We start from the raw sequence: 26,125 nt of genomic DNA, 5'->3' as shown, positions 1-26,125 counted from the left end.
AGACATTTTCAGAAACATTAAAAAAAAATCTTACCAACCCCAAATTTGTTAACGGTAGTAAACTGTATGATACAGTAGGCCTGGATCAGTGCAAACTAAGCACATTCAGAAACACAGTGAATCTAATATTAGTCAATTCTAATTGACCCTTCGCTAAGCCCCGCCCTCCTTAGTTACTGTTGCTACGCCTGTCAAGCTTTTGCGCCTGGCACGTCTATTACAGTATGTATGCACTGGTTTCAGACATTCCTAAGGAGATAATTAGTCATTTTTGGCAAACAGGTGAAAATATGAGAGTGCAATACTGCAGTATGCATTCGAGGGCTATATCCACGACATAATATGCAAACGATTAGAGAATAATTTCATCAAAATTGAAGTTAAAGCATAACGTTAGGTCCCAGCGCAAGCAGCAACCGCCTCATATGCTGACCATTCAAATGGGAAACACACAAATTTGAGGAACAGCTATGTGCATGCCCAGCAGGGTAAGTGAAATTTGAAAATATTCTAATATTTATAAAACAAACAGCTTATCCATATGTATTGTGGAATAAACGCAAGACATTAGCCTGACCACGTTAAGTTATGTCAGTGAGCCTCCGTCTTGCCTTTAATCACACTGCTTGATCCACGAGCTGGACAATAACTTTATTCTAGAGCTGCTATAAAGCCAAAACACTTTACTTTTAATTTCCTATTATCAATGTAAAGCTGCTTTGGAACAATCTACATTGTTAAAAACACTATATATATGAGATGACGCCTGGCATTTCTCCCCTTGGGTTTTAGGTTTCGGGAAGGGAACAAAATCCACCACCCCGTCCAAACTTTTAGGATACCGGGTATCAGATTTGCACAATCCATACGCACAACGCTTCGGCATGTTTCCCTCGCTCGAAAGCTTGCCAGACCTCCCGCGCCTAGTTGCGGTTGCTAAGCCACGATTGGCCTGTGGCGGTTTTTGGGCGTGGCTTAGCGAAGGGTCAATTGGATAAGCCACATTTGAAGTCCTTGTAAAGTAGCCGAAATAAGCTGACCTGTGACCACACATTAGTTCAATTCTATATTAATGCAGAGAGATGAATTTTATACAAGGACAGGGAAAATCTGAAAAGCTATCCAGCTAGACACTAGAAATATTAAACATTTAAAGCTATTTCAACATTAAATTAGATTCTTTGTACAGCGGTCTGAATTTGGCCATACTCTTTTCTTGATAACATCTCTGAGACTTTGTCTAATTGATTTGGCTCACAAATTTTTATAGACATCCAATACATCCTGAAATATGCATTAGATTTTCCTTTCAGACGTTTTTTAACAGTGCTAATTCAGTCTTTAAAGAGTGTTCTATGTTTTTTTAAGAATTAGAGGATTAGACTCCATCACTTTATTGTTTCTCTGCTGTAATTACACAAAAAAGCAAACAAAGCAAAGTGCTCATTTAGCTCTGATGATGAGCCAAGGGGTGATAATGAGTTTTTGATTTAAAAAAAAAAAAAGCTCCATTAGGGTCTATTATTTTTCAAACATCTTGGAGAACGTAAACGTATGTAATATTAATAGCTTAGCAAGTTGCGATAACAGCCCCATACATTTATCTCTCATATAACACTGTGAATAGATTGTAATAGGCTTGTGTGTTGGGTTTAGGTGATGAAGTTGAGGAAGTTGGCTCAGCAGATTGCGAACTGCAGACAGTGCCTGGAGCGCTCGAGTGCCCTCATCACACAGGCTGAGCACAGCCTGAAGGAGAATGACCACGCCCGCTTCCTCCAGACGGCCAGGAATGTGGCTGAGAGGTGAGACTGCACACACACACACACACACCAGCACTTCTTACCGCTGTCAGCGTGAAGGCAACTTTCAGCTACTCTGCACATTTCCTGGTGCCGCCCCCTCCTTTCAGCTCTGTTGCTTGTGGCTTATATTCACAATAATACAAAATATGCCTTCAGGACTCAATATTTAACAACATTTGTGCAGCATCAGGTGTGGAGAAAGACTTTGTGGTGTCATGCTTTTTACAAAAATGTTTTTTGGTGCTGTCTGATTGCCATCTATCAAACCTTTGCTATTATAAGCCTGATCATCACCTCTCCAAATGCCTTTCTGGCTTTTTGCAATACTGACTGTTAGGATATTGAGTCTCAACTGACAGCTTTCAAATGCTTGCACGCGTTCAAGCGCACATGCCTTACGGTGATACAACAGTGTGTGAGAACAGTCAAATGCACTTCTTGGTAAAAATAACCGTCTTGGTGAGCAATGCATGTAAACAGTTTGACATACACTCACCTAAAGGATTATTAGGAACACCATACTAATACTGTGTTTGACCCCCTTTCACCTTCAGAACTGCCTTAATTCTACGTGGCACTGATTCAACAAGGTGCTGAAAGCATTCTTTAGAAATGTTGGCCCATATTGATAGGATAGCATCTTGCAGTTGATGGAGATTTGTGGGATGCACATCCAGGGCACGAAGCTCCCGTTCCACCACATCCCAAAGATGCTCTATTGGGTTGAGATCTGGTGACTGTGGGGGCCATTTTAGTACAGTGAACTCATTGTCATGTTCAAGAAACCAATTTGAAATGATTCGAGCTTTGTGACATGGTGCATTATCCTGCTGGAAGTAGCCATCAGAGGATGGGTACTTGGTGGTCATAAAGGGATGGACATGGTCAGAAACAATGCTCAGGTAGGCCGTGGCATTTAAACGATGCCCAATTGGCACTAAGGGGCCTAAAGTGTGCCAAGAAAACATCCCCCACACCATTACACCACCACCACCAGCCTGCACAGTGGTAACAAGGCATGATGGATCCATGTTCTCATTCTGTTTACGCCAAATTCTGACTCTACCATCTGACATGTCTCAACAGAAATTGAGACTCATCAGACCAGGCAACATTTTTCCAGTCTTCAACTGTCCAATTTTGGTGAGCTCGTGCAAATTGTAGCTTTTTCCTATTTGTAGTGGAGATGAGTGGTACCCAGTGTGGTCTTCTGCTGTTGTAGCCCATCCGCCTCAAGGTTGTGCGTGTTGTGGCTTCACAAATGCTTTGCTGCATACCTCTTTTGTAACGAGTGGTTATTTCAGTCAAAGTTGCTCTTCTATCAGCTTGAATCAGTCGGCCCATTCTCCTCTGACCATTAGCATCAACAAGGCATTTTCGCCCACATGACTGCCGCATACTGGATGTTTTTCCCTTTTCACACCATTCTTTGTAAACCCTAGAAATGGTTGTGCGTGAAAATCCCAGTAACTGAGCAGATTGTGAAATACTCAGACCGGCCGTCTGGCACCAACAACCATGCCACGCTCAAAATTGCTTAAATCACCTTTCTTTCCCATTCTGACATTCAGTTTGGAGTTCAGGAGATTGTCTTGACCAGGACCACACTCCTAAATGCATTGAAGCAACTGCCATGTGATTGGTTGATTAGATAATTGCATTAATGAGAAATTGAACAGGTGTTCCTAATAATCCTTTAGGTGAGTGTATCTGTGCATTAGACAGTGTAAATGCAGCATAATAGACCTGATGCTGGGCGTATAATAATATTAATAAAACAACAATTTTGACAAAAAAAATTAGAAAAAAAAACAGCTTACTTCTCTTAATGTTTTTGTTGTTGTCTGACTGTTTACTTTAAATATACTGTTTATATATATATATATATATATATATATGTATAGCATTTTCAGTTTGCTGTAGAATCCTTTTTTTTTTTAAATCAAGAACCTTAAAATTTCAGTGGTTTGAATTTGCCGCACACATTTCTCTGCATTTGAGTGCTGCCAGATGCTGTTTATAATTCGGTCACTTTGGGTGAAATCACATCCAGCCATACTGTCTGTAAATAGACTGTTGTAAATAGAAACATTTATAAATTAATTGCCAGTGCCTCTTTCCACCCAGAGTTGCCATGGCCACCGCCTCCTCCCAGGTCCTCATCCCAGATGTCAATCTGAACCAGGCTTTTGACAATTTTGCCCTTGATTTCTCCAGAGAAAAGAAAATCCTGGAAGGACTGGATTACTTGACAGGTAAAATCAGTGAGAAATCTGAAACCACCTTCAACGAGTGTTTTCCTTGTATCTAGTGCAAAGTTAATGAATACATGGCCAGAATTAAATCAGCCATCCTTGGCGGAACCAAATCAATACGTCCTGTCTTGACGCTTGCCTCCTTTTCCAGCACCCAACCCTCCCTCTATACGTGAAGAGCTCTGCACAGCCTCTCATGACACCATTACAGTGCACTGGACTTCTGAAGATGAATTCAGCGTCACCTCCTATGAGCTTCAGTACACCATCTACACTGGCCAGACCAACTTCATCAGTGAGTCTAAATACATGCCTTACTCAGCACAGGATCTCACTCTTTTACCATCAATCCCTCATTTATACTTTTCAACTGCTTTTGCTTCTATACACAACCGTTACATTAGAGCTTCTAGTATCATCAAGTGACTTTACAAAGGCTGAATAGGAACATTTTGCAACTTTTGTAAAGAAAAAACATTATAGCCTAAATATTATAGATTTTATTTATTTAATTTCAATTTATTTTATTTATACATATACATTACCTTTCAGAAGTGTGATTTCTGTAAGAATTTTTAGTTTTTTTTAAAGAATTCCTGTATGCTCACCAAGGCTACATTTATTAAATTATTCAATCATTCATTGATCAAAATTACAATAAAAGATACCATTTCTTTTTCTTTTCTTTTTTTCTATTTAAATGTATTTTAACAATTTATTCCTGTAATGACATTACTTAAAAATCATTCTAATATGCGGATTTGATGCTCAAGAAACATTTATTATTATTAATGTTAAAACATATTTTTGTGGAAAGCGTGATAATAATTATATCAGGATTCTTTGATGAATAAAAACAATTTTATTTGAAATCGATTGTCACTTTTGATCAATTTAATGTTCTTTCTGAATAAAAGTTTTAATTAAAAAAAAATAAAAAAATCTTACAGACTTTTCAACAGTAGTGTTTATAATTGTATTTTTATATTATTAGTTACATTTAGCATTTTATTCCACATTTTGCATTATTTTGAAGCGCCAAAACTACTGCTATGCACCCATAAAATTCCAAAGGAATCATAGCATTTTTTTAACACATACATGTTCCCCCATATCTTTTTATGCTCTTGTAAATAAAAGTATGAAGTCTAGATTTTACATATATGTGGAGTGAAAGAGTTGTTTAATTGCTTGAAGGGCCAGTGAAGCACTCTGACAGGCATAAAGAGTAAAGTAAAGAGACAGCATTTTCCTCTCTCGCTCTCTCACTCGCAAACCTGCTCCTCAGTTCCCATTCAGCCCGCTTTGGTAAATAACAGTATATTCATTTCAACCGCTGATAGTTTAGAAGCCCAGGAACATCCACAGTGCTACCGCAGGCTCCTTAGAGGATACAGACAAACAGACGCAGAAATGGAGAGCAATGCTTTCTTCCCAGACCTTTTTACAGCATTGCGTCTTTGAATGCAGATGCCTAAATGCTCCAATTCTTAGATGCGTACTCTTCACTCCCATGAGAAGAAATGTGAGCCTTTGCTCACGCATTTTCTCAGCCATTGGCCAAATCAGGAAAAGTGGTAAAAAGTGGCCCCCATTCAAGATTTATCAGCTTTAGATGGATTTCCTTCTGTGGGGAGCTTCAATCATGTGTAGTTTCAAGGCATTTTTAATGGAATCATATATTGTTTTGTTATTGTTTTTCATGTTTGCAGGCCAGTGAAATTGATGGCTTCTTTTATGTTCCCTTTAGCAAAAGTGTATTACATTTCGCAAGCCTTCAGTAAAAGCATCAAATTCAAGGGCTCAGGCTGGATAACACGGAGGATCTTTTTCATAACAATCATTTATTGTGATCCGTCAGTATGCATGCCAGCAGCGTTCTTTTGACATACAAAATAACAGTCATGTGCTATGTAAAAATCAATACTTTTCCCCTGCAATGCACATGAGTCCAATATGTGTAATTGCACAGCTGCCATGACTGGAAAGCCAACTTTTCGTGATCAATTAAACATGCCTAGAATTCATATGCATCTGCCAAAACTAGCTGTAAAATAGATTTAAAAGCAGGAACACTTCTTTGCTCTTTCATTTGGGAAGAGAGTCGTTCAAGGTGCTGTTGAAAGAGTGGCTCAGGTTTATCGTCAAGCCTGGGAAAGTGAGGGCACTGGCCTGGCATCAGCCCTGATGAGATCTGACACGAGCTAATGCTCTTTGCTCCGCTCTCATTGTGACATTGATTGATAGTGAGACAAGCCACTGGACTGGCATGCTAACCTGCGGCAAACAGTATGCAAATGCCGCTGTCCTGGCTGAGGAAACGGGCCACATCACCTAATCTGACATGTGCACCTCTAGCTCAGGGATGCGTGCCGTGACTCATGGGTAGATTATAGAAAACGGAAGAGACGTGGATGTTACGAGGGCCAGAAAACATGTGGTCGAACAACTGTAAAGCTGACAGTTGTTGCAAACAGCAATGAGGTCAAACCAGTCTAACAAATGACTTACGGTCATCTGATTCTGTCTGTTTTCCTGCAAAACTCATTCATTTGATTATGCATGTCCTCACAAAGCATATGCTCAATGTGCTCTGCAACCTTGAAAAACCCACGTGTATAGACAAACCCACGCAGAGAGCAGTCCGAGTGTGTTGACCGTAAGAGAGCTTGTATTAACAGTCAGCTACTACACTGAAGAAAAAAAAATGGGTAGGATTTACTTTGAAACAGTTTTCACTCATTTCACAAAAGAAACAGCAAGTAATTACTAAGTTATGGCAAGTAACATTGAAATAAACATGACATTTTAAAGTAGGACTGAAATAGTATTTTAAATTTTTTACAGCATGCATGTAATATCAGTTCATCAGAAATTAAAGGGATGCATACTTCTGTGCAGCACAAAAGAATATATTTTGAGATTTAAGTATATACAGTACATATATATAAACACAAACATATATTATATAAATACACACTTTTTGTTAGATGTGATTAATCAGCTTGGCCGCACTAATATATACAATAATAATGTATATATTATATTGTCTATATACAGTGGATGTCAATAATCACCAAAACGGTTTTGTCCAGTCCTGATCTGTTATCTGCATTTCTAGATTGCACATATTTCATATTTCATTATATTGTATTCTGGTCTGGTAATGGGTTTAGTGCCGCTGCAGACAGATTGTGACCTTTAGCTGTCAAATATATGCTTATTCATTCTCAGAGGTAAGTATTGTTGATTGTGGAGCTCATATGAATTGGTTTTGATGAAGAAACTGCAATCAGCTCTGACATGCAAGAAAAAGACCTATAAAATATATTCTAATTTGTATGTAATAATATTGTTTGCTTATTTGAGGTCAAACTAATGTGTTTAGAAGGCCAGCATGAGTATAGAAGGTAGACAGAATCAAGTTTTAGCTTCCTCACAATGTGTTGGTCCAGGAAAAGTTAGACCATTTGTGCAAGGGTTTTATACATCACTAAATCTTCCCTGTCAGATTTTGGAATGACGTTCAGCTGTTTTCACAATGTTTATGATTTAGAAAGGATGTAAATCTACTCTTGAAGATGTATCTTACCTTGTTGCTTAAATATCATGCTTCAAGCTGAACACAGCTTTCTGGTTGATGCACACCTCTCTGACATTCTCACAATATTCCCAATATTCCTGTCCTACTTCTATGATTTATCCCTGGTGGTGGATATTGCTCATCTTATATCTGAAGTGAATTTCAAAGCACAGATAATCACAGGACTGGTCAGCCAGCCATTGATTAGTTGTCATATTATGTTTGCTTGATGCCGTCGGCCATTGTAAGACAGTGGATCTTGCTGCAAGGTTTCGGTTGCTTTTTGGGGAGTTATTATTTGACAGCGGTTACTGCCAAAGCCTAGGTCTTTGTACCTTAAGATATTCATAAGCTGGGCTTTGGAGAGCTGCCCAAGAATGTGAATTTGAAATGAAGACACAGTCCACAGTGGCCACCGATGAGAAGTGGGACATTGTTGAAGTGAATGTGACCGTATGTTTTTTCTGGGTGCAGGAAAATGTGTTCTTGTGGAATCATATCACATGCTCATACATACTCGTAATGCACTAGGATTAATTCTTATCTATGTGTCCTATTGGCATTGGTGACATCTAAACACATGCACGGTCATGGAAACACACACATGCACGCACACAATAGAAACATAAAAGTCTAGTTTAGATTTGACGACAGTATTGGGAGCAGCCCCGTTCCAGTCTTGTGTTTTGGCTCCCTTTCATCTGCCAACACACACACACACTCACTCACTTGTACAATCTAGGATCCCTATTCACACTGCTTTTTTTTAGCCAGTGACACATACCTTCATCTGAACCTCTTTTGAAGTCTCTCTCCCTCTGAATGTCAAGCAACAGCAGAGAATTTACAATGTAAGCAGCATATTGTACTCTGTTATTCTAATTCGATTCATCAAACAACATCAAACGCCTTTTTGTTATGGACATGGATCAAATGACTTTTTTGCTCATGAAAAAATATTAGCGACATGCAGATGCTGGAAGAAAATGGTTAATACTTTACAAGCTTTGTTTTCTTTTTTATCCAGTGATCATTTACTTGCATACTTACAGATATAATGTGCAATTACATTTATAAGCAGGCAACATGTGGTTTACATTCAGCTGAATGATGCAGTAAATGTCTTTGCGAAAGGGATATTTTTACCGGCTGAAAGCTGTTTTCTTTAATGGTTGAACGATATGGATTTTTATAAATTGCTAATACTGATCTAGAAAGCAGGCTGGCCAGTGGCTAAATATATTGTTGTTGTTATTATAAGTTATATAAATATATTTTAATGATTTAAATATATTTTATAATTATTATTAATAAGATAGATGGATTATCATCATTATAATTTTGTATTAATATTGTTACTATTATAATTATTTCATAAAGAAAATAACTTTGGCATACCTTGAGTGGCAATGCCAGTGGTTTTAATGGAAGTGTTGATGTTTCCTAAAGGCATTCTGGGCAAATGGATCACCATGAGAGACTGGCTGGGGGGCATCTCTATTTGCCTGAGGCAAACATCCTGAGTCTCTCTCCGAACGTGTGCTATATGTGTTTTATAATAATAATGCATTACATTTATATAGCGCTTTTCTAGGTACTCAAAGCGCTTTTACATATGGAAGGAGGAATCTCCTCAACCACCACCAATGTGCAGCATCCACCTGGATGATGCGACGGCAGCCATATTGCCCCAGAACGCCCACCATACACCATCTTATTGGTGAAAAGGATGAAGCCAATCAGTATATATAGGGATGATTAGGAGGCCATGATGGACAGAGGCCAAAGGGCAAATTTGGGATTTTTAATGACCTCAGATAGTCAGGACCTCGGTTTAACGTCTCATCCGAAGGATCTGTTTCTGTTTCTCATCAAACAGAAATAGACATGCCTCGAATAATGAACTTCATATGTACCATTCCCTTTTTAGAATCACAATGTGTTCAAATATTTATTTGCACGTGGTGATTATTGCACTGGCATCTGTCATTAATATTGTGCTCTCTCTCTTGTCTTGCAGGTCTGTATAACTCTGTAGATAGCTGGATGATTGTGCCCAATATCAAGCAGAATCACTACACAGTCCATGGCCTGCAGAGTGGCACCCGTTACATCTTTTTCGTCAAGGCTATCAACCAGGCAGGCAGCAGAAACAGTGAACCTGCTCGTCTCAAAACCAACAGTAAGTCCAGTGCGATGCAAGGATCAATAAACCTCATGCTAGTGGTCAGTCGATATGGCAGTCAATATCTAGAAAGTATTATGAATTATATATCCACAAAATTAACATTTATTTTACACAACATTGAGTCAACATTAACTCAGAAATATATAGCACTGCAGGGATGATGTATTTTTGTAGGCAACCCGGAAGTTATCATCACCCTTGTTCAAATTCTTTTTTGGATTATTGCAGAAAATGAGCTCTGTCACTGACAGAAGTTTATGATTCTTACACGTATGATAATGTGCAAAAATGAACACAACTTCTATGAATTTTGAAGCCTAAATACAATCAGCAGAAATAAAAAGATAAAGTTTGGCTGTAAACAGACTACACCACTATCACATGACTTCAGCATCCCCACCATCAAGCTTCTGATAACTCTTTCAGTCTTTATTTAAAATCTACAAGTTGGAAAGTTTGAGTTAGAATAGTTTGCAAGAGCAAAAATATAAACACAACAGGCTGTAAAAGTGGACTAGTGAATAGATGAGTTGAGTACAATCTACATAAAAGCTTTTAAAAAATCATGAGTGAGGTATTACTTATGTATTTTATGTTGTAGAATAAAACATGAAATAAAACATCATGAGCTTGTTTTAACCACAGACCTTATTTCAGGCATTTAACCAAAAAACGATTAAAAAAAAAAAACGCAAACATAAAATTTACAATTATTATACACATGTACTCAAGATTTGCTAAAAAATATTTGCAAATGGAAATATTCCCTCTGAACCCCAATTATTACAGGATATTTGTAGGGGAGAGTTATGAACTGACACAAATAATCTCAAATTATTGATAATTTGAGCTATAAATCAGGCCTAACACACCCCTTCAACACCTCTTAGGTCTTATATCCAGAGTCCTAGTAGATATGGTGGTGGTACATCAGTGTAAATGCAGCAGCTCTGTCATACTCAACCGCTAAATACCTTTATCGGTGTTCTATCTGCGACTAGCACCCGAGCATGCAAATAATGGGAACCATCAGTTGGTTTGGTGTCGAACCGCTGTGTGTGAGAGATAGAGAGATCTGGGAAAGCCCAGGTCCCTCACCTAAGCTGTCACCCAGCCTTCTCACAGCAAAGAACTCAATCAAGAGACAGGGCACCAGGTGACAGCATTCAGATGGGTTATTGCATCAGAGACTCTCAGCAGCCTTGTGGAAGAGTTTGAGAGAGAAATACAGGAATGTCTAGAGGAAACAGCAAACATTCCTCTCTCGCTCATTTTCATTGTCTGTTTCTACCTCTTGATCCGCTCCTTTCTCATGGTTCTTAAAGCTTCTGTGAGAATACTGCAGCAGTGTATCTCTCTCTCTCTCTCTCTCTCTCTCTCTCTCTCTCTCTCTCCCCTATCACTCACCAACGAACAGTCTTTTTTGTTACTGTAATAATGCTATTTTAGACAGTGGTGCCATTAAATGTAATTTTCCCCCAGACACATACAATGCTCCAGTGTCTGTAGTGTATTGTGCTGTGAAAGCCTGTCCTATGAAAATGTAGGAAAGTGACAGTATATATGTTGCTCTACAGTTCACTGGTATTGAGACTCAAAGTCTAAGCCCGTTCAAATATTTGTGTGTTGTTTTTGAGTTTCCAAGAGAGAAAGGCTTTTTCCCATAATGCATAGGATCGTAGGATCATCTAAACTAAAGATGTGTTATTTTATGATCATCTGTTTCCTAACTTGGCACATTAATTGCTCATTATTAAGTAGAACTTAACTACCATTAAATATTTTGTGTGGATAATATTTTTGAATGTGTCTTGTGCTGACCAAGATGGCCTTTATTTGATCAAAAATACAGTGAAACAGTAATATTGTGAAATATTCTTACAATTTTAAAGCTACACTGTGTAGGATTTTCTCCCATCTAGCAGTGAAATTGTTTATGACTACCAACTGAATATTGCTTTCTAGCCCCTCCCATTCCGAGGGTGTTTTAACTCCTACGGTGGCCGTATTATTTCAAATCTGCCGGCAGTCGCGAGTAATCTCCCCCTCGCATTCGTCACGGCGCCACTGAGTGTAAAAACGCGAAAGGCGAAGCTTGAATTTCCAGGTATGTCCCTCTTTGGCTAATGTATTTTCAAGATGGAGGCGCAACATGGCTGCCGCCATTCGAGCAACTCGCTCGTATGTATTCTAAATGTCAGATTCTACGCTTACGAGAATACTTGATTAGTTGGTAGAAGTAATTACACATTAATGAGCACATATCATTTTGAAAGAACAAAGTGTTTTTTGCTAAGAATCAACTTAAAAAATTACACAGTGTAGCTTTAACATTTCTATTTTAATACCTTTTTAAAATGTATTTTATTTATCAGATATCAAAGCTGAATTTTCAGCATCATTACTCCAGTCTTCAGTGTCCCATGATCCTTCAGAAATCATTCTGATATTCTAATTTGGTGCTCAAGAAACAAGAAAACAGTTCTACTTATTATTTTTGTGGAAACCTTGATCCCTTTTTTTCAGTTTTCTTTGATGAATAGAAAGTTTCAAAGAATGGCATTTATTTGAATGCATCCTTGTGGAATAAAATTATTATTCCTTTAAAAAGTCTTACTGATCCCAAACGTTTGAACAGTATGTGCTTCTTAGATAATGCTGCAATTGGGAAATGTGCCGTTTGAGACTAAGCACTATTTTTCTACTAAATGCTTTGGGAAGCCTAGCCAAAGTATAACTTTCTCTCTTTGTAGTACAGTAGCATTCAAATTCAAAGTAGGAAATTTAAGGCTTGCTGTTTATTGTATTCAGCATAGAAGACATTTTAACCCTTGCATCATCAAAGAAAGTCGTTTTCCACAGCTGTGCCTTCTGCCCATCTGCCTATATAAAGAAGGAAACTGTATTTGGGCCAATTCTATGTTTCACGTTTTCTCTGGCACACGCATGCTTGCCATGCCTACTCGACCGTGAAAGTCCAGACACCTCCCCCGTCTCAAGAGAAATGCTATTTAAAGACATTTACATAATCACTTCCTGTTTGATTCAGGAATTCAGAGTGAGAGCGTGCTCAACCCCCAGTTGAATCCTAGATTGCTCAAGCTTGATCATCTACAATTAATTTCTCAGAAGCCTTTAAGTGGCGACTGTAATTTGCAAAGGCAGAGATGATGTAGAATTGATCGTATCACAGGGCCACTCGATTCTGATATGTACAAAGGCCAAAAATCAGGATCGCTTTAGCTTAAAATGCAGCATTCTTAATTTTTAATGTAATTATTTATTAATTAGGCTAATGGACTGTGTGGTTATATCTTGTATAAGTAATGTTATGTCAGTTCAAATTTATTTGTATAGTGCTTTTCACAATACACATTGTTTCAGCTTTACAGAAAATCACAATGTTTATAATATCTTAATATCTTCTTGCCCTATATTCACAATTAGCAGATTAGAGCTAGGCAACAATATAGTTTTTGCAATGATACAAGCAATCATGCAGTTGAGATACTGTATATAGTTTGTCACCCTACATGTGTATATTGTATGCTGATAAATTTGGACATAGTTATATATCCAACTTTATATAAAGAGCTTGCCGATAATATAGTTAAAATTTGTGACAAAATAAAAAAAATCAAGTTGAGATTTGCTATATAATATAGAGGCTATCACAGTAACAGTACATATACAGTATATTTAGCTGGAAATGCAATCTAAAATGTTTTATATGTTAAACCATGTAATGTTTATTTCTGATAATCCAGTAACTACATTAAATTAAATAAATGAAAATATCATACATATTTTTTATATATTTTTATATATTAGGGCTGTCAATCATTTGAAATTTTTATCAGATTAATTACATGAATTGCCGATTAATCGAATTAATTGCACATCAATTGTGGCTGTGTTAAAAGAGAAAAGCATCAAATAGACATTACAAAAAGTATAGAAGCAAAATTGATCTCACCATCATTCGAGTCTTTCTGTGATTACATGAAAAAACTGAGACAGACTAAATCCAGAAGAAATGCGGCAACGTCTCCAAGACGCTTGAAGAAAGCTTCCTGCAAAGCTACCTCAAAAACTATGTGCAAGTGTACCTGGGGAAAAAGCTGTTCTAAACGCAAAGGGTGGTCACGGCAAATATTGATTTGATTTAGTTAATTGAAGTTAATTGATAAATAAAGTTGCTGCAGTTCTTCTCGATTTAGTCTGTCTCTGATTCTTCATGTAATCCCAGATGGACTCGATGATGGTGCGATCAGATCTCCAAAAATACTAACATGCTAAGACTTTTGCATGTGTATATATATATATAATTTTATTTACTTGAATATTTGGAATTTGGACGTACACCAAAAGAAACCCTGAAAAATCATGTGAAATAAATAGTATAGAATCCATCCACTGCGGTCATCCTTCCTCTTATTTACCATCCCTGCTCCTGCTTCTCCATCCCCCAGTCCATCACCAGGGTCTACGTGACTGTTCCTGAAGCGCAGCCATGCAGGCTTACAGAGCAACAATGGGAAGACATCAAATGGCTCTTTGCAAGTTGTGTTGAAATAAAAGTTAGTTTTTTTCCAGCCGAACTTTGGATGAGATAATATGTTCAAAAGGGATTGCTGAGATACAGGCAGCAGCAGGGGTCTGCATACAAACTCGAGTCTGGACACTCGGTCTTTCACTCTACATTCCCACTGATCTATTTTTTATTCCTCAAATGGACCCTCTTTCTTCTTGTGGTCTCTCTTCTGCTTTCTTAATGACATCATTATTCCAGATCATGGTCCATTTCGATGGCCATTCCATGTAGTGTTCAAACGTACTGTGACTTTCTATCCATAAAAGACTGAAATGTAACATGTGGCCACATTTGCTATTTATTTGGTGAATTTCCGTAGGAGAAATCAAGTTATTTCAGTTGGAATCCATGCGAACAGGAATTGTAGGAGTTGTAGCTCACAAGTAAACCTTTGAGGAAGGCAGGATATTTCAAACATAACGTAACATTTTGGTCATTCCCTTCTTTTTCTTTTTTTTTAACTTCATTATGCAAAATAACAAGTGGCAGCTCAAGTTTTTTCAATTTTTCCGGAAGACTAGCTTTAATGTCATGTTTACACTTAGGAAGAATTTTGAATGACAGAAACACTAAATAAGCGTGTGTGTGTGTGTGCGTGTGTGTGTGCGTGTGTGTGTGCGTGTGTGTGTGTGTGTGTGTGTGTGTGTGTGTGTGTGTGTGTGTGTGTGTGTGTGTGTGTGTGTGTGTGTGTGTGTGTGTGTGTGTTTGTGTGTGTGTGCGCGTGTATGTGTGTGTAGGGTCTCCAGCTGTTTTCCTATAGGAGGCCTCTTCTGCCAACTGCCATGGCTGGTGACCGTACATAAAGCCAATATGAGAAATATCACATGACAAGCAGCCCCAAGGGCAGCCATGTTTATTTGTTGTTAAAAGATCTCGGAATAATATTTACTCATCCTGCACAGCGTAGACATCACTCAAGCTGTCAGCAGTCAGCCCTCCCCTGCAGAAAGCACATCCCAAGAGCAGGAGCACAGCCAAAAGTGAGGTCACACTGTGTGTAATGTGTATGTATATATATGGTTATAAGATTCTGAAAAATGCTGCAGTACACTCTTTAATGTCATGGCCCCAGCTGACACTGCAAATTATGTTGTTGTCACATTTAGTACATTACAAATAAACCTTTGAATATATGTGACAGGTGGCAGCTGTCATAAATCTAGTTGTTCTCACTCAACTAGACTTTTTGCTCATATATATATATATATATATATATATATATATATACCGTCGTGAAAAAGAAAGTACACCTTTTGAATTCTATGGTTTTACGTATAAGGACATAATAAGAAATCATCGTTCTTGGCAGGTCTTAAAATTAGGTAAATACAATCTTAGATAAACAACAACACATAACATATTACACCATGTCATTATTTATTTAACAAAAACTAGGCTAAAATGGAAAAGCCATGTGTGATAAACTTAAGTTCACCATCTACTGCTTCCATAGGAATTGAGAGGGTAAGTAGCAGTCAATGTCTTTGATTATATGGTCATCAGTGAGGGTGACCAACTTTATAAAAGCAGAATTTTTGGCAGTTTGCTGGTCTAGAGCATTCAGGTGTGTTAACACAATGCCAAGGAGGAAAGACATCAGCAATGATCTTAGAGAAGCAATTGTTGCTGCCCATCAATCTAGCAAGGGTTACAAGGCCATTTCCAAACCATTTGAAGTACATTATTCTACAGTAAGTTTTCACAAGTGTAAAACATTCAAGACAGTTGCCAATCTTTCTAGGAGTGGACGTCCCAGCAAATTCACCACAAGGTCAGATCGTGCAATGCTCAGAGAAATCGCAAAACACCCAAGAGCTACACCTCAGACTCTACAGGCCTCAGTTAACGTTAAAAAATAAGAAACAGAGGGGACTAGTATGGCTTTTTTGGAAGGGTTGCCAGGAAGAAAAAAAAAGGCAGCACTGCTTCTCTCTTCTCTCTAAAAATGAACATGGCAGCACGGCTTAGGTTTGCAAAGAACATGGAATATTCCAAAAACAAAATCCAAAGTTCAGTATAATTTCTAGTAGTTTAAGATTTAGTACTCGTTTTTAAATAAAAATGATACAATAAAGACACCCGTTCAGACACCTGCACTGCACAATTATGCCATTTTACTCCTTTTTGTCTTAAAAGAGTAATCAGTTTTATATAGAAGGCAATAAGCATTTCATGGGATTCTCACTTGTAGCCTGTGTGTGTGTGTGTGTGTGTGTGTGTGTGTGTGTGTGTGTGTGTGTGTGTGTGTGTGTGTGTGTGTGTGTGTGTGTGTGTGTGTGTGCGTGCGCACATCTGCATCCTAGTGCCCTCAAACACATGCTGTAAAATGGCATGACTGCATGAGTGTTGAGAATGGCTGCGCTCACAGCGATAAGCAGTTCAAAGACAAGAGCGTGTTAATGTAATTGGCTTCCAGCAGCATGTTGCCAGAACATTTCATATCTGGGTGCAGTAAACCTCACTCTGGGTTGAAATGATTGGTTTGTGGGCAGGGACACAGTGCAGCTGATTGTTTTCCAGCATTGTAAGTCATTACGCTGGGGATGGGAAGATTTAGACGTGCCAAAGTTAAATGTCGAGTCTGCGGGGTCACCTCTTCTTTTCAAGAAATATAAAACTCAAATCATATACTTGATTCAGTCTGTCTTTCACTCTCGCACACTGTGCCTTTTATCACAACCGCTCATCTCTTAATTAACCAGAAGAGCTAAAACTGACATTTAACAAATTTCATGAATTGGGAAATTCCAGCAGACCAGTGAGAGTTTCTCCTCACCCATCTCTATCCTCTCTGCTCCACAGGTCAGCCTTTCAAACTGGACCCCAAAACGGCCCATAAGAAGCTGCGCCTCTCCAATGACTGTCTGACCATGGAGAAGGATGAAAGCTCCCTAAAGAAGAGTCACACTCCGGAACGGTTCAGTGGAACCGGATCCTACGGTGCCGCTGGCAACGTCTTCATCGACAGTGGCTGCCATTACTGGGAGGTTTTACTGGGAGCCTCCACATGGTAAGTGATTTCAGATTTTACAGGCTTGTAACACATGTAACTATTAACTTATAGGAAGTTTATGTTGTACTTGTATCCCGCCAGTCGATTAACACTTTCCATAGATCATTTCCTATAAACAAATAAAAAATATAACCTTTTTGTTTTGTTTTATTAGCCTGAAACTTACTCTGTCCTCTCCTTAAACACACTATATAAGGCATTAAAAAAATTAACCGGGAAGTGGAATATGTATAATATCTTAATTTAATGTTCCTCTTGGCAAGTTCAGATTACCGAGACATGCACAGTAAAAAGAGTACATTGTGCCCATCCAATTTGAACTTAAAAATCACGCCTAGCTAATTTTTATTCATAAAGTTCACACTTTAATCAGACTGACTTCACAGACTCACCATTGCGTTATAATTTTGACACAAGAATTGTTATAATTGATTTGCGTTTTACAATCGTTCTTACAAATAATTTTTCTGTTAGAACATTCAGTAACATTATTTGTATTATTGTTTTTGTATTCTAAATAAGGTATTTGTCTTTGAGACATCCCTACCAATCACTGACTGTCAGTTTCAGTGAAATTTTCACTTGGTGTATTAAAAACAATTAAATATTAAGTTAAGATATGGGAACCTGGGTCCCCTACACAGAAGTTGTCCCCTATACAAAAGTAAATAAAAAAACATATTAATAGAATAAAAAGTCTTACACATATAAAGTGTACTACTAAGAAAGCTTTCACACTGTGCATGTTTGCTAGCCTGGAAATCCAGACACAAATCCGAAAGATTAAGGGTCTGGCATTGAGTAATGAAAATCGCCCAACTCGAGGGGCGGCACCAAGCATGCATTTGAAAATCTCACTGCACGCAGTTGGATAACACTACGACCAATCACAACAATACACGGGGTGACGTATCCAGAGTCACCAGTGGGTTTTCGCTAAGCCCCATACGCTTAGCTACCATTGGAGCTAACTGGTAGATCAGACTCTTGCCGTATCCGGTCGGCAAAACAGCAAAAACATCCTTCTTGCAAAGGAACGATTCGAGCGCCATCATCTGTTCCTCTTTTAGATAAAAAAAACAAGTCTAACTCGTTCATTGTAGCAGCCAAAGCCATTTCAAGCAACTGGTGTTCATCCATAGCCATCTTGCAATGTTTACTGATGACTTCGACGTCGCAACGCTGTTATCATCTGTTTAGCTCGCCTCATATCAGATAACCCGATGTGATTGGTGCAGCTCGGCTACAAGGGCATAGTTAATGAGCATCATTACTCAATGCCAGAGTGACTCGCTGAGCAAATTCAAACTGTGCTCACATGAGAATTCTGGATTTCCAGGGTACATGTTTGCTGCAGTCCAAACATTTTGTGTTTTTTTATTTGTATTATTTGGTGCTGTTATGCACAGCAGAGTGAACGACACTTGGATCCACTGTATGTGCGGCACATGAAGGCAGATTTCTGCTTCTTGCAAGCAAACTCTTTTCAGGAGAAGGCTGATTGCAAGCCATTCATTTGCCCCTCTTAACTCACTCTGCACGATTACACTACACGCTTACTCTCGCTCATATCCAAGGGGTTTTCTTGAACTAATGCCGTCAGGGCTTGACATTAACACCCGCCAAATGCAGGTGGATTTCAGCAGTGGCGTGTAACATAGTCACTCCTACTAGCCACTTTGGCGGTGGCTTGAATTTTATGTATTATATCATTTTTTTTAATTGTAGTCTTTTAAAAAGGCATCTGAAATAATAATCTAAGTCCACCGTAGTGTTGTTAAAAATACAGATTTGTTGATACAGATCGATACTAAAATATTTGAAATGCTTCCAATACTAATTGTTTACAGAATAGATACACAATACAATTTCTCGCTCTCTCATTGAGTTGACACAAACCTGCCTCCCCTCACTCACTCCTTTCATTCGCTCCGATGAATATTGTTGATTACAATGCTTGAATTTCCATAATTTTACTCATTCCTGTAGATTTTGTGCTCACACCCAAAGTGTGCGCACATAAAGCCGCATGTCAGTACTAAATTGAGTTATTTTTTGCTGCTTATTGCGCTAAAACAGTCAAATACACACAAAATAATGTCAAAATGCCTGTCTTGGTGAGTATTCACGTAAACACAGTCAGTTATGTTTAAAGTGAAGGTAAACAGTTGAGAAAGAAAACTCAGACCACTTCCTACAGGTAGTGTCGGGTTCTGTACCCCGGTGCGCTTCCGCATCCGCAATGACGGCTTTCATATTACCAATTTTTCCATGAGAACTGTGCTCTGTTTCGAATAAAAACGAATAAAAAGTGTATTCGAATATAATACGAATATAGTATATAATTTAACACCTGGAATGACGGCTACATGTCTCGACCGTAACAAATAAAGCCACAATGAGCTCATGGAGCGAACTTGTCAATCATCTTGATGGATGACGCAGAGGAAACTTTGACCAATAAGAGGACAGTTGTACTCGCATGTGACTTGCATAACAACATTTTGATACGCTTTGAAAGCGAACCGAACCAAGAAGAAAATGCAACATTGTAACAAATTAAGTCCCTGTTTCGGGAACAAAACAAATGATCTAGGTGTGTAAACGCCCTAAACAGTGTGAAAACCCCTTCAGTTGTTAAAAACTGTTTCTTTATTCCTAAGGCACCAAGTGAGCCAGGACAAATCACCCTAAAAAAAAGTATATCAAATGACTGCATTCTACATCTATTTCCCCTTCAGGTATGCGCTTGGTGTGGCCTACAAGTCAGCACCCAAAAACGAATGGAGCGGTAAAAACTCATCGTCATGGGTTTTCTCACGCTGCAACAACAACTTCCTGGTGCGGTACAACAACAAGGAGTCCATCGTGGAGGCTTCGCTACAGCTTCGCAGGGTGGGAGTGCTGCTGGACTACGACAACAACGCCCTGTCCTTCTACGATGCCATGAACTCCCAGCACATTTACACCTTTGACATTTCCTTCCTGCTTCCGGTGGCACCAACCTTCATGATCTGGAACAAATCGTTGATGATCATGTCAGGGCTGCCCGTGCCCGACTTCGTGGACTGCAGCGAGCAGCAGGAGGGCATCTGTCGCCAACAGGATTCGCCCTATGTGTCTGGAATGAAGAGCTGCCACTGAGGCATCATGGGAGCTGATTATTCCAGAAGGTTTCCTTGCCCCTCTTCTTTTCCTGGTTTTCACAGCTGGGTTGAAGTTGGACCTTTAGTTGTTCCTGATAGTTCTAGTCACATAAATGAGCGGCTAGTGAGTGAATTATGAGCTCTCAGATTTAAAGAGCTGAAATGGGGGAAATTAAATTGTAAATTATTGATGAGGAAACGTCAGTTTGCTTTTTGTCAGTTTTAATGTATACCTAAAAGCACTTTTTAGAGTTGAATTTGTTGCCCCGTGTATAAAAAGACTTACTAACTTGCGACAGGGTTGGACTTCCTTTTGGACAGGAATATAATGGATTATATTAGGATGACAGATTGGTGTTTCTACTAAGGGTTGCATTTATTATCTGATGGGTCTATAACACTCTTTTCATATTCAGGGAGAAAAGATGATAATGGCATGATATGTATTTCCTCTGTGATTTGTTCTCACTATCTCAGTTTCTGGGTTTTGTTTTGTTTTTTTTGTGAAAAGCATGAGGCACAAGTTTCCCCAGGTGTTTTTAACATGTATCTTTAATAATTGATATATGATGTACCACAAAATCCCATCCGTGGAGGTGTTTGTCCATTGACACGCATTCAGACGCCATCAGGAACTGATGACTATAGTGCATATATAGTATATCACACATCCATTCATTCAGAAATATTTGAAAGATCATTTTGTTTCATCAGTTTAAGATTTGTAATGATTCAAATGATCGTCCAAAGCAAATACAGTTTAGTGGATTTATTTTCTCAATAGCTGTGATGAATCTTACATGATCATCCACATGTTCAGGGCTCTTATAAGGACACCCGGTTCTGGGTTCAGATAAAGACAATCACTTGAGCAAGTGCAGGCAAAAAAACGGAGAAAAAAAAATCCAAGTGTGTAGCAAGAGATCTTTGCAATAGCATGCTAAACTTGAGATACTTCCCTGAAAAAGTGGTTTGTATGCATTTGGGCCATTGTAAATATCCAGATTCGTACTACTGACGCTACTGTCCTACTGCAGGTTTTGCTTTTTGTCAGTAGGGTTTTCCTCTTTTCTCTGCTGAATGTACATGATTGCTTTGATTCTTTTTATCTTTCTGATTGAAAGCACAGAGCATTACCATCAGATCCACTTTGAAAGCACATGAAGTATGTGGGTCCTCCTGGTACATCTTGAGAGCTTAACATCCTCTACAAAAATAGAGAGGGGATTCACTAAGAACAAGTTGCGTGCACTGATAGCATCGTTATTTGTGTTGGATAAGGTCACAAAACAGATGTTTATTCAAAACAATCTCATAGCAGTTCCTAACTATTTTATATTTTGGCTATATTGGTGGCTAATTCGTATAATTTCGTGTTTTCGTATTTTCGCCTCACTGCAGGTTATGTTTCGAGGTGGGGTTAGGGGTGGACCTTCGTGATATTTTTTATTTTATGTTATTTTTTTCAAAAAAATCATACGTTTCCGTACAGATCGCATTGTACGAATTCAAACGAAATCACCACCTTGTAAAATCATTTTCTCATGAGATCGGGTCGCATTTACGTCATGTTTTTCCAGCATCATCCTTCTCAGCATCGATCTGTAAAGTCACTAGACAAAGTTTAATCTGTGGCTGAATCGTGCATTAATGGTGTAGTTGAGCAATAAAGAACAGGCATGGCTTTTGTTAGCATTTATTATGATTTCTGGCCAATTGCATTAAGTTCTTGAGATAGGGCATACACTGTGCGATTTTCGTCCGATTCTGACTTGTGCGACTCTTTTTCGGGTCGGGCCAATTTTCAGCTTTGTCGTGCGTCGTTTTTGTGCAGTGTTTGAGCAGTGTACAGGGGGAAACGAGAGGCGATTAACCTCTCCCGACCTGCAATCGGATGGTCGGATGAATTTCTGGCATGTCAGAAATTTTGGTCGCTCCTCGTGACTACAGTTGAAGCAAAGCTACGAACCGATTGCCCTAAACTCAGTGTTTTTCCCTGGCTGCGCCTGCGCGAAAACAGAATTTAACCATTTCATCTTTAATGCAGCAAGAAAGAAAACGAAAAGATGGAGATCTTTAGTTCTATAACTATCAAACTAGCTACAAATTACTGTTGCATACCTCCAGTTCGTGTTGCAAAATGGATAAACCATATTACCCACGTCTTCCAAAGCCACCTGCGATGTATCCTATACCGTGCCTCTTTTATTAATTTGTTAAACAATGCTCATGTTAAACAAACTGTTTTTGAAATAAAGCTGTTTTTAATTTTCATTGATGACTGATTATTGCAGTGTTCGGACATATTATAGATTATTAAGAATTTTAATTATAGGCCTGTAATTCATTGTAATCAACCTAAATGTTTTTAGACAATTTTCAATGAGGAGGATTAAGCTTTTATCTAATCTTCACAGCATGTCGGTTTTGCGGGGATGCGCTATAAATGCGTGGCAAATGAATTATAATAGCCTATAAATTTAATAATAAAAGTAGGCCTTCCCTAATAATAAAACAATAATACTAATAATAATTTAATACATACATTGAATGCAAGTACGGCACAGGGGTGTAGCCTATCGCTCATTTTTCACACGTAGCGTATAGTGTGAGCAATCAAGTCGCAGCTCGATGATCGGACCGTATAGTGTGAGCACATGAAACGCGAGCTTTGGCTTTACATCGCATGCGATCTACTCGTTCAGTGTGAGTAGGTAACCTTGCTGAAATCGCACAGACATCGCACAGTGTATGCCCGCCTTTAGGGGCCTCATATCTAAGATTTGAACTTATGTGAACACTAAAATCCATGCCAACGTTTGACGTGGAAAAGTGCTTTGACGTACACACTTTTCCTTGTGGCAGAGAGTCGGAGAACTGCAGGTATTTGGAAATCTAAGCACTTGTCGCTCGCGGTTCTCAAGTAAAGGATTTGGACATTGACTGGTTCTCTTTTATATGTTAATGACATTAATTAGGTGCCGTTTACAAAGCGGAGATCGGAAACCATTCAGTTGCGCACAATTTCAAGATCATTTGCGATTTATGAATTTAACTTCTGGTAGAGAGGCGTAGGGGAGACTGGGGACGGTTGCAACACTTTTTGCATTTCTCTCAGTTACTATTGGACTAGACCAACCAAATGTGTATTAAACTTGCATCTGTGTGCTAATTACCCATACCATTTAAAGATGATTACATATGACATCGTTCACAGAATTTATTTGAATGGAAGAAGCCAGATGTTGCAACTGACCCCAACCCAGGGGACAGTTGCAACACAATTAGGGACGGTTGCAACATGTTAAAAATACCTTAAATTTCACTAATTAACTTTTTAGCTTTTTGTCTCAATGAGCATAGAATTCTGAAAATATGAACTATTTTACTTTAATATTATAGTATTATTTATTTATACAATAATATTATTGTATTATTTATTTATTTAGTCATATTTATCAAATAACAGTTATTGAGTTTTGTTTGTTCATGTGTAGAACATACATAGATTCAGTGTGCAGGTGTTACAGATGCTATTCAATCTCTCCATATTTCATTGTCGGACAAGAAGAATTGAACAATTTGCAATGCAACAAACTTTTATTAAACATGTATTAATTGTACAAAACTGCAACTGTTTTAAAAACTGATTTAAAAGATTCGTAAGTAAACGAACAACACCCCCCTCCCCCCAACAATTCTGCCAGCTCCCGGAAAGCCATTCCATCAACTCTCAGTCATTCAGAAATCACAGAAGTCACAGTTGTGGCATGTGTAAAAATCTCCTCCACCTGTGCAATCTTTATGTGCCCAGGACTTGCACATCCAGCACTGCAGCCATACTTCACTGGATTTCGAGTAGCTTTCCAGGCACAGGATGTAGATGTTTTCTTCCTCTTCAGAGTCAGAATCTTCTCTCTCTTTTTTTGGCTACGTATTGATTTTCTTTACACTTTTCTTTGTGGTTTTCTTTTCTCCGATTCTTTTCTTTGCCTTCTGCTGCAGAGTTTTGTTTTTTTCTATTTCTAATTCTTCCTCCTACCTAGGAGGTAGCCCTGTTGGCATAGGCACAGCAGGAGGAGGCCCTGTCGGAGGAGGCACAGCGGAAGGGGGAAGAGGACGGTCAGTGACCAGGGACGGTGCAAATTCACATTCCTGGAATATCTCCCTATTAAGTGGCCAAATGGATAGCAGGACAATGCCACGGCTGCAGTAGAAGTTGATGCCTTCCACAGACAGGTGCGAGGGGTGGTTGTCAAGAATTAAAAGAACTTTGGACTCTGAGGAGCTCTTCGTATGAAACTGGAAATGCTTCAAGTATACCAGGAAATCAGCCTCTTGCATCCACCCTGATGCGTTGGCTGTCCCAATGCAGCCAGGTGGGCCATCCCGGATGAAATGAGGTTTAAAGTGCACTCGTGGGAAAATGAACATCAGTGGTATTATGTTCCCAAGTGCATTGATTCCACAGGCTAGTGTGACAAGTGTGCCTCTTTCTGCCGAGGTGGCTGCACCAACTTGCCTTTCGCCACGTCTTGCCACAACCCTTTCGGGATTTTGGACCGTCTTTATCCCTGTTTCGTCCTTGTTCCACACGTGGTTTGTGGTTCAAACTTGTGTTTGTCCAAAACCTTGCTCAAATTGTCGAAGAAGTTTTTAACATTCGTTCGATTAAGGCAGGTTGCCCTCGAAAGGCTCGTGGCTTGGGGACGCCTTATCGAGAGAGTGGGGTGCCTCTTTAGAAAGCCAGTGAATCAGTCAACACCAGCCATACTGGTTTCATTCCACTTTGGGGGAAAGTTGCAGTTGTAGTAAGAGGCTAGTTTAAAGGCAAACTTCCGAACCTGAAATAAAACGTAAATAGTAAATATTGTCTATCTCTCTCTCTTCCTCCCTCTTTCTCTCTCTCTCTTATATAGGCTACATAATTCTCTTGTTAAAATTTGTTTTACTCGCATATTTACCTCTTTGGGATTTAACCCAAAGTATAAGTCAGCTGCCCTTTTTAAATACTCTCTGAGGCTCCTCTGAGAACACTTTTCTGCTGGTCCAGTACCCTGCTCTCGGTAACTTATCCGATCCCTCGCCTGTAAGTTTCTCTCTTTTTTTATTGAATCGGAATAAGGTGGTGTGACAGATGGCGAAGTCCTTGGCCACTGCCCAGACTGTCCTGCCCTCATCCCTGATTACATCTGATGCTCGTTACAAAATATTGAGGGGAACCCCTCTTTCAGTAACCCTCTTCCTCACTCTTGGCATACTGAAAACAAACAGAATAAAACTATCCTTCTTACTATCCTTTTATGTACCCCACAATGACTTGTTTGTTGAAAAATACTGTTGTGTGGTCTGTTTTGATATGGCTGCTTAGCTTGGAGACAGTCCCCAACCCTATCAGCCATGACAGAACATTATGTGCTAGCTAGACACACTGACCTTAACACATACTAACCATGTCACTTAGAAGTAGACAAAACAATAATTCAAACTAGGTAAATTTTGATTAATTCATACAAAAGGTCAGGACAGTATGACAAAAAT

General features: G+C 38.8%; 1 protein-coding gene across 4 annotated transcripts in view; it reads left to right on the top strand.

The window, feature by feature from the left end:
* The window catches only part of mid2 (midline 2), a 111,400-nt gene extending 90,559 nt beyond the window's left edge, over positions 1–20,841 (top strand). For all 4 annotated transcript variants that reach the window (XM_084134119.1, XM_084134120.1, XM_084134117.1 and 1 more), the window contains 6 exons: positions 1,657–1,805; positions 3,933–4,060; positions 4,212–4,355; positions 9,664–9,825; positions 17,228–17,435; positions 20,180–20,841. In XM_084134119.1, the coding sequence (XP_083990245.1) occupies positions 1,657–1,805; positions 3,933–4,060; positions 4,212–4,355; positions 9,664–9,825; positions 17,228–17,435; positions 20,180–20,582 (1,194 nt within the window). In that variant the 3' untranslated portion in view covers positions 20,583–20,841. The remainder of the gene's footprint in view (positions 1–1,656; positions 1,806–3,932; positions 4,061–4,211; positions 4,356–9,663; positions 9,826–17,227; positions 17,436–20,179) is intronic.
* The last annotated feature ends 5,284 nt before the right edge of the window (positions 20,842–26,125 follow it).

This window comes from Abramis brama (assembly GCF_963993115.1).
Source record: "Abramis brama genome assembly, chromosome: 13".
In the NCBI taxonomy this organism is placed as follows: Eukaryota; Metazoa; Chordata; class Actinopteri; order Cypriniformes; family Leuciscidae; genus Abramis; species Abramis brama.
The sequence above is the reverse complement of the archived record's forward strand: the minus strand, read 5'-3'. Positions and strand labels throughout refer to the sequence as shown.